This window comes from Necator americanus, chromosome III, assembly GCF_031761385.1.
Source record: "Necator americanus strain Aroian chromosome III, whole genome shotgun sequence".
NCBI lineage: Eukaryota > Metazoa > Nematoda > Chromadorea > Rhabditida > Ancylostomatidae > Necator > Necator americanus.
Window position 1 is genome coordinate 515368 of NC_087373.1, and position 8583 is coordinate 523950.

At 40.0% G+C, this 8583-nt stretch overlaps 2 protein-coding genes across 3 annotated transcripts; both read right to left on the bottom strand.

Annotated features, from left to right (window-relative positions):
• Positions 1-5121: 5121 nt before the first annotated feature.
• RB195_008200 (uncharacterized protein) lies at positions 5122-5394 on the bottom strand (the record flags this gene model as incomplete). The annotated part of the gene is made up of 1 exon (XM_064194594.1): positions 5122-5394. The coding sequence occupies one exon, from the start codon at positions 5392-5394 to the stop codon at positions 5122-5124; it is 273 nt and encodes a 90-aa protein (XP_064045739.1).
• A 686-nt stretch (positions 5395-6080) lies between these two features.
• On the bottom strand, positions 6081-6980 carry RB195_008201 (uncharacterized protein; the record flags this gene model as incomplete). Of its 2 annotated transcripts, XM_064194596.1 has the most annotated exons (2): positions 6081-6758; positions 6909-6980. In XM_064194596.1, the coding sequence occupies 2 exons, from the start codon at positions 6978-6980 to the stop codon at positions 6081-6083; spliced, it is 750 nt and encodes a 249-aa protein (XP_064045740.1). The 2 variants fall into 2 exon arrangements, with proteins under 2 accessions (XP_064045740.1, XP_064045741.1); XM_064194595.1 differs by lacking the exon at positions 6909-6980 and having other exon boundaries at positions 6081-6509.
• Between the last annotated feature and the right edge of the window lie 1603 nt (positions 6981-8583).

Genomic DNA, 8583 nt, shown 5'->3' on the forward strand with positions numbered 1-8583 from the left:
CTAGTCAAGCAGTCACTGTTACTGTTGGTCCACTGTGACATGATAACCGAATGAGAGATTCTCTGGTCGTATATTCTCTCGTTTCGGTGGTCAGAATCGGTCTCTTAGATCAATCGATTAACCATCATTGGGTTTCCTTCTGTGAGGTTGTTTGAAGTCAAAAGTCTATGTCAACAAACCCACATCCATCCGGGCATTGAAGGAGGAGATTTAACCCTGCATCAACAAAATTCAGTCAAATTTATGCAAAAAGGTAAAAATTTCTTTTCGGAAAATGGTCTTGGTCTAAATTTTTTTTTTTGGAAAATTTCGACGAAAGATTGCGTATGTGCCAGCAAAGCCGTGGAGCTCAATTGTACGATGTGCCATTTCATACGTAACCTTATCCTATGTGCTTTATGTTCGAATTTAAAAAAATTGAAATCTGTGTTTCATTGTTGCATCAGCTCGTCCGTCGTTTGGGTTCGTCTGGTCCGCATCGAAATGCCGCTCCCGAAAACTTATATTTGACACACCCAGAATCACAACGTTTTTATTTTTTTTTTTTTTTATTTCTTATTTTACTTTTTGTTTTAGTTTATTTTATTCCCATCGTATCTCTCCATCCAGGGAAGGATATATTGGTTCTCGGGGTCTGAGGTCTGTCCTAATTCGAATCACTTTTGTTTGCTGATCATCGGAGGAGAGTCTCCTTTCTCTTCTCCCTTTTTTTCCCCGTTGAAGGAAGAAAGATGTTCGTATTCGCCTAGTGTATCCAACTTCATTTTAGAACCGTAGCGTTGTTCGTTCGTTCAAAGGTGTCCAGAAATTGGTCTTTTCTGACAGTAATTTAGGAAACTCCTCCTCTTTTCTTTTTCTTCTCGTTCTCACTTTTCTTATAAATTAGCGTAAAACCCTCTCTGAAACTTCCACTACCTCGTTCTTCCTGAGTCTGTACGTCCGCTTGGCACACTTTTTTCTCTTCCACAATCGTCTGTGGGTCCAATTCGTCAACGTTCTCTTCTTAGGTGTGCGCTAACACGGGCAAAGTTCCGCAATTATATATAGATGTATAGGAACATAGATAAGTGTAAACTTCTAAATCAAGTTCAGTTCTGGAACGTTCTCAGTACGTTTTGGGAAATGTAATAAATAATCCCAAACAGAAATGTCATGTTTGTCCTGATGGTTGGCATTGAATTTAATGTGAGCCGTATTTGAGAACATTTTTAGCATTTCTCAATTCACAATTGAGATGAGCTATGAAAATATTGAAGTCGTTTGGCGTTACATTGTTATTTCGGGGCGTTTTTGTCAAGATTCTATCACTGTTCTTTTCCGTGCCATCTCATTATGCATTACATATGAAATGTTCCTCATAAAAGTGGCAATAAAGAGATTCTGTTGAGAATATGTGTTCTTCTTGTGCTACTTTCTCAGAACACTTAATTTTTCAAAGTAGCCCGATAAGATATTATCTGTAGACTAAGGAAAACATAATTCTCAGGCGATAGTTGCAAAATCAGGAAAATTTCTTTTGATTCTGACAGCTCCTTCGAAGGTGAACAGGAATAAAGGAGGAACTGGTCGAAATCCTGACGTTTTGAAGAAGTATGAGAATTATGCCAGTATTTGTCTATGTGAATTGATCGCGAGAGTGTAAGTCTGATTGATACCTGCTCACGGTGCCCATTCGTAACCCAAAAAAAGATCAGGTGCTTGAGTATACTCTCTGGGGAAAAAAAAGTATATTACTCGAAAAGTAATCCGAAGGAATATATCCAGATATTGCATAAAGGTGCCGTCGTCCAGCGCACTGCCAATGGCCAATCTCGAAAAGTTATATGGAGGAATTCAAACGTTCTCTTTTCTTGAAACCTCGGCATACTTCTGTCTATATTTTCTAATAGTGTGCTTTTTTAGATGGAACCCTTTATTTGCCTGACGTTTCCGGTTTCTCACCGTCTATATGGAGGAAATTATTCAGGTATTGCAAAAAAGGGCACCCTATCCAAATGGGTTAAATATCTAGAGAGGATCTTTGGTAACAACTATACGCTTCGTTACGATGAACTATCGGAAATCGCGGATCTGAGGTACTCGGGTGAAATTGCGTCGATAGGCAGCTCACGCGGAATGGCAAAGCTCCCAGGATATGAAACAATGACGAATGGACCGTTTTATTGCGATCCTTCAATTGTTCAAAGACCATACGCGTAGGCAAAGATGCAGGCAACTGCCTCAGACAATTATACCAGCCCGACCATTAAGTCAAGTATCCAAGGCATGCGTTTCTTAGGCTCATCCCCGGATATTTTCTCGGTTTTGTTGAGGATCTTAGTCGGTAAATCTAAAAGAAGACATAGTTTTCTCCTCCTTGTCCAGTGTTATACTTGGAATGAAACGGTTTAGAAGAAAAGTTATTTCTTTGATTATTCTTCGCTCAAATTGATTTTTTGTGCGTAAATTTCGCTGAAATCTACACTTCAATCATCTAAAAGCATTTAATTAGCCCTCTGTTTTTTTCAATTTTTTACTTGGATTTTTGAAACTTAAAAATGTTGTGTATATGCTCTCAATTATGATTAAACAAATGAATAATTTTCGAATGGTGGACAACGCTGCTGCAGTAGCATCCAGAAGTTCTCTGGAGCCATCCTCTTCTTTCGCATTCTGTTTCTTTTTAAGAAGACATATAGTTTAATCTGTGATGCCCTTAGATGTCCGGGGCTGCACGCGCTACAATGGAAGAATCAGCTGGGCTAAAATGAACCTGGATATTAGAAAAAGTTTAATTATTAAAAACAAAAATTTCTGCGTTTGTGCAGGAATTTCCCTTAATTTTACTGTTGTTGAGCGTTTTTTTGCTAACCCGATCCTCAATCATGAACGCCTGCTGCCAGTGCAATCGTTGAGTTTTTAGAAGTTTGCCAAACTAGTTTCTATTTCCCAAAATAGCCTCGATAGTGAATACTGTGACGAAAAATCCTTCAATCATCAGTGTCAATGACATGGTGGTGTCTGTTTGATAACTTGTGTCGTTATAAATAACATCGAAGAAAAAGTCGTCATTTTTAGATGGCAGCGCAGTTCGTCGGCAAGGTCTTCGCACCCTTAAACTAGTTTAGCAAAAAAGAAAAAAAAAGAAACTAAAAATGTATTAGATTAAAGGCACACAAGCACGTGTAAAGGAGCCACAATCTCGCAATTTTCAACACAAGGGTGGTCAAAATTTTCCATGAAATCCTCCGAAATCTCGTAAACTGGTCCTTAATTGTCAGAAGCTAATAAAAATTTTAATGTGACTTTGTATCTTCTGGATTAACTGATCATTTACTTATTCGTCTATTTATTACTTATTATTGTAATTACTTGATCTCTTCCTAACAGATGCATATTTTCCTCTTTTCAAATTCATGACTGCAGTTACGGTTGGTTTTAGTCTGTTAGTTTGTGACGGTTAGTTTTCACTGCAGTTACAGTACAGTTAATTACAGTACAGCTTCCAATTTGCCTAGAGGTAAGCAGGAATAGAACTCCAACTTACCTACACGAGCCTTTCAGCCTCTTAAAAATTTAATCTTGATTTTCGAACTGCAACGAAAATTGGAATTTATTTCCGCTCATTTTTTCGATTCTTTCTAACTCCGAACTTTGATTGCTTGACATGCTTTATTTATTTGTGTTCACTTTATCGTACTTTATTTTTTTAAATGAACTAACTGCTTTTCAGAAACATATTTGAATATTATTAACAACAAATAAATCTTTTATGTCAAAGATTGTACTATATCTTCTTTTTTTTTTCTTCTTGCTCAAACGCAGTGATGGGAAATATTCTAGCTTTTGCGTAATACATTATTAAGTTCATGTATGAGGCGCCAAATGTCTTAGATATTTTAACAAAGACGTCAAATCTGTAGTTTTACACACCCTTTTCTGGAAGCGTCTATCATGTTGTCCTTACTGTGTGGTCGAAAATTCGTTTTATCTGATTTTTTTATCTGCAATTGATGATTTGGTGTTTAATGGGCCTGGCACTCAAACTGCGCACATGCCTCGCTCATCCTGGGTGGAAACTCGTGGTTGCTAAACTATTATTGTTTTTATCTTTAGTACGAATATTAACGAAAGTCAGCGGTCCAGATTTAATCGTGAATCGCACAAGTGCTTTCTAAGGACTTCAACTTTATCTTAAACTACTAATTTGTACCTTACGTTCCTTTCCACGGTCATACGATCGTCAACATTTTAATTCTACGCAATTTGAGTCCTAGGCAAAAGGAATCAACAACTTATCATATCGATGGAGGAGGACTCTTGACTATTCTACTGACTATCGATTGTTGGGCGGAATAACCTTGTTGCTCAATAAAAAAAAATTAAAAAAAATAGAAAAGCAAATAAAAAATAGAAATTAAAAGCAAATCTCAGAGAAGAAAGGAGCGTATATGACAACTTAATACACATAGCAGAACTGTTCAGTATATTATTTTTGTTGTGCGTGAAATATAGGCCAGATTCTGTATATACGGTATCTAAGATACCAGAAAGGTTGGGAAGAAACCTACAGGACAACCCGGCACAACTGACCTTGAGACAATGATTTAATTATGAGCACTATGATGCTCTTCTGCTTTTTTTTTGTGGATGTTGGAACACAGTCAAGGGGACTGTATCTGAGGAAAAACTACAAGACCTGATATATAAAAATTCATAGGCTTAGCAATTAGGTACTTGTTTTATTTATCAGCTATTTATTTTATTTATCGCTGCATGGTTTCTATGACGTATTTGGCCGTACGTTGTCGGGACAAAACCTGCCCATCATGGGACCATATTAGCCCCACTATAGAGTAACTTGCTTATCAATCCAATTGGGATGTGCGAACGCGCTTTACTGTAATTCGTAATCTTTGAGGTACTGGAACGAGCCCATACAATGACTTGCGGGGGTCATCTGATGGGTCAAATCAGAGCTTTTACCCTCTAAGATAAGTTTGGTACCAATTTATCGACCTCAGATGGATGAAAGGCTTGGTTGGCACTAGGGCGGTTTCGAAACATCGATTGTTCAGCCACAGTGGACCTTTAACCGACTGCTCGGGTCTGCTCGCTCGGGGGTCAGGTCGTTCATCATGTTCAATTCCCGACCCAGATAAACGTAGCTGGTGCATTCGGATATGTTTTGAGCGTGAATGGGGCATCCAAGACCCATATGTTGCGCATGAACATCGTCTTTTGTAGATTCAGCTGAAGACCGATGCATCCATATGTTTCGTCGAATTCGGTCAGCATTCGTTCCGCTTGGCTGATGCTAGGTGTTATCAGTGCAATGTCATCAGTAAAGTGTAAGTGGTGTAGCTGCTGACCATCAACCTTCACTCCCATGTCGTCCCATTCCAATTTTCGCATTGCGTTCTCGAGGGTGGGTGTGAATATTTAGGGTGAAATTGTATCACCCTGTCGGACCCCCCTCTTCACGTCAATGATGATGTTCTTGTAGAATGGCGAAATTCCGGTTGGGAAGTTACTGTACAACTGTCGAAGTACCTTTATGTACCGAGTATGGACGCCCTGGTTGTCTAAGGCTTCCACGACCGCTTCCGTCTCAACTAAGTCGAAGGCCTTCTTCAAGTCGATGAAGGTGAGACAGAGCGGCATTTTGTACTCTCGTGATACCTCGATGAGTTTCGAAACAGTGTGAATGTGGTCAATCGTGCTGAATGCTTTTCAAAACCCTGCTTGCTCGCATGGCTGTCCTTCATCCAAGACTTTTTCAATCCTTTTAAGGATTACTCTTGTAAAGAGCTTGTAGATGACGGACAGTAGGCAGATTGGACGATAGTTGCCGATGTCATGTGGATCTCCCTTTTTATACAACAATACGGTTTTGCTGGTCTTCCACTGTTTAGGAACCTTGCATTGCGACAGGTAACGTGTCAAGAGCCTCGCCAGGGTGTTGATGGGTAGTGGCGGAAGTTTCTTCAGCTGTTCTGGTCTTATTCTGTCTGGAACGGGTGCCGCACGAGTTCTCACCGATATGATAGCATGTCGTATTTCGGACGGGAGAACCTCTGGAATGACATGTCCATCTTCCCTCAGATGGTAAGGAGGCAAGTGGACATGGCAGTCGAAGAGATCAGAGTAGAAGTCATAGATGATGTTCTCTTCTTCCCCTTCTCGATGCATTGGTTGTTCCCTTCGGGTTCGGGAGAGCAGTCATCCTCGTCTTGCGACTGGCGAATCTCGACGGGCATAGCGGATGCTTTCCCCGCCTCTGCAGCTTCAGCCAGCACTTCTGCTCTTCTCTCTTTGAGGTCTTTCTTTATCGCCTCTCTGCAAAGCCTTGCTAGCTCCGACGTGAATTCTTCTTGGTTCCCTGCGGCTCGTGCTGCTCCACGCTGGCGTATTAGCTCAAGAGTTTCAAGAGACAAGCATCTCTTGGTGGTTTTAAAACTCTCAGCCTTCTTCGCGCAGTCGTGAAGGTGTTCAGTGAGTCGGTCATATTCCTCGTCGATGTGGTCCATTGCGGAATCTTCCCAAAAGCCGGCTAGCGTAGCGAAGAGATCCCAGTTGATGGTAGTCCTGGGATTTCTCTCTCTGAACTTGGCGGCTTTCTCTTTTCTCCTTGTGAAGGAAAATCTTCCTCGGAGGAGGCGATGGTCCGATCCCGTATAGAACTTTGGTACAACAGTGACGTCCGTTAGGCTGAACCTTTTATTGATGATGATGTGGTCTACTTCATTACGGTACCCTTCAGCGGGTGACTCCCACGTCTAGAGTAGAGAGGAGGGCTTCTGGAATTGCGAGTTCCCATGGATGGTCTTGGTCGTCATGATGAACTCGGAGAGCCTCTCCCCCGGGTCATTCCATTGTAGGCCGCGGGTCCCGATGTGAAGTTCTTCAGGCGTTCTTCTTGGGCCAACTTTGGAGTTGAAATCGCCAATTACGACCTTGTAGGAGGCAGGATCTTTTCGGTAGAACTTTTCCAGAGCCATATAGAAAGCTCCGAAAGCTATTGTCGCATGTTCCTAGGAACAGTTCTTCTCCAGTTTCATATACGGCGTTGACAGGGTGACGTAGTCGATCCTAGTTTTTTTTTCCATTTCGGTAACCTATATGACTCCTGCAACCCCGTCCTTGCTGACGCTACCGTACCAGGCTCTCCTCCGGAATCAGGAGATTCTTTTCTATTACTGTGATGTGCAAAAAATGTTAAAACCCATGGGCAGGTTGCAAGCCTCTAGTCCCATGAGTTTTTGAGAGAACTTCCGTTCTCCCGGAGAGGACATGAGGAGCTTGTTTGTTGGAGGCGACTCCAAACCCTCCTCCCTTGCACCTCCCAGTCACTTGATTGCAGGCTTTTGGCCGGACCGACGTGCAGAATACAAGGATATCATGAGTCAGTCTTGGTTCAGCACAAACAGGGAGTCCATCCCCTGAATCCACCCTCGTCCCTGTGCACGCACAAGGTCGCTTTTGGTTCGCGATTAGCCCCCTATACGCCACTCAGGGACGCGCCACGTAGCCTCGCGACTAAATGGCTGTGATATTTCTAGTGAAAGAGATCCAACAACACGAGAATAACAGTATATATAATAATAAATAAATAAATATAATAACAATCTTAAATTGAAATGAGCTATTGAGCGTGTCTAATGGACTTGAGAAGGGAGTTTTCACACAAAACACATCCCAAAAAAAATATTCACCTCTAAACGATCGTGTGTGAGCAGCAAATGTCATTTATATTGAAAGATTTGAATCTTCGAAATGATGATTTTATAAAAAAAATAAAACTATTCCATTGGGGATTGAGAAAAAATTAGCCTATACAGCTGCCAATTGACTCAATAATTAATAATTAATCAATTATTGATTAATATTAGCAGGGAAATGAAATAATTCAAATCTGTATGCACATCTGCAAAGCGGTGCCATTTCTTTTAGGTGATTTTCGTGGCGGAACTGAATGAATGGCTGCAAACCCGTGGAATGTGTTAATCCTACATGTTTTTCTCAACAGACTTCAATTAAATTGGACGAAATTTATGTTAAATCAATTTTTATTTCCTTAACACACATAATAAATAATAATAACAACAATAGTAGTAGTAATTGTAAATGTGTATTATTTTATTTCTATCATTGTTGTTACTACTATTATTTTTAGGTGTTCAAAGGTTCAGATTTGACTTTAAGGTGGGCAGAAAATTTGAACTGAAAGTTACTAGTTTGGAGCATTCTCAGAGAATTTAGAAAGTTCTAGCATACTTCTGATTTTTTCTAAAAGTCACTTGTAAAAAAAAACTGGTAGGTTTGTGAAAGAAAAACTTAAAAAGTAATTTTTTGAAGACATTTCTCCTCCGTGGAGTAGTTTATCGAAAATGTACGCTTACTATTTTTATTATTAAATATTATTCCAAATAATTCCGAATATTCTGACATCACGAAAAGTTGACGAAATCGCGCACAATAGTGTTCAAGATTAAATTTCCTCAAATCGCTAATTCTTTAGTGATTTCTTCGTGGACGTTACCTGTTAATACGTTAAATCGTCTTTAATCTCTTTTGTTTTATTTTATTTTGCTTGTTTATTTC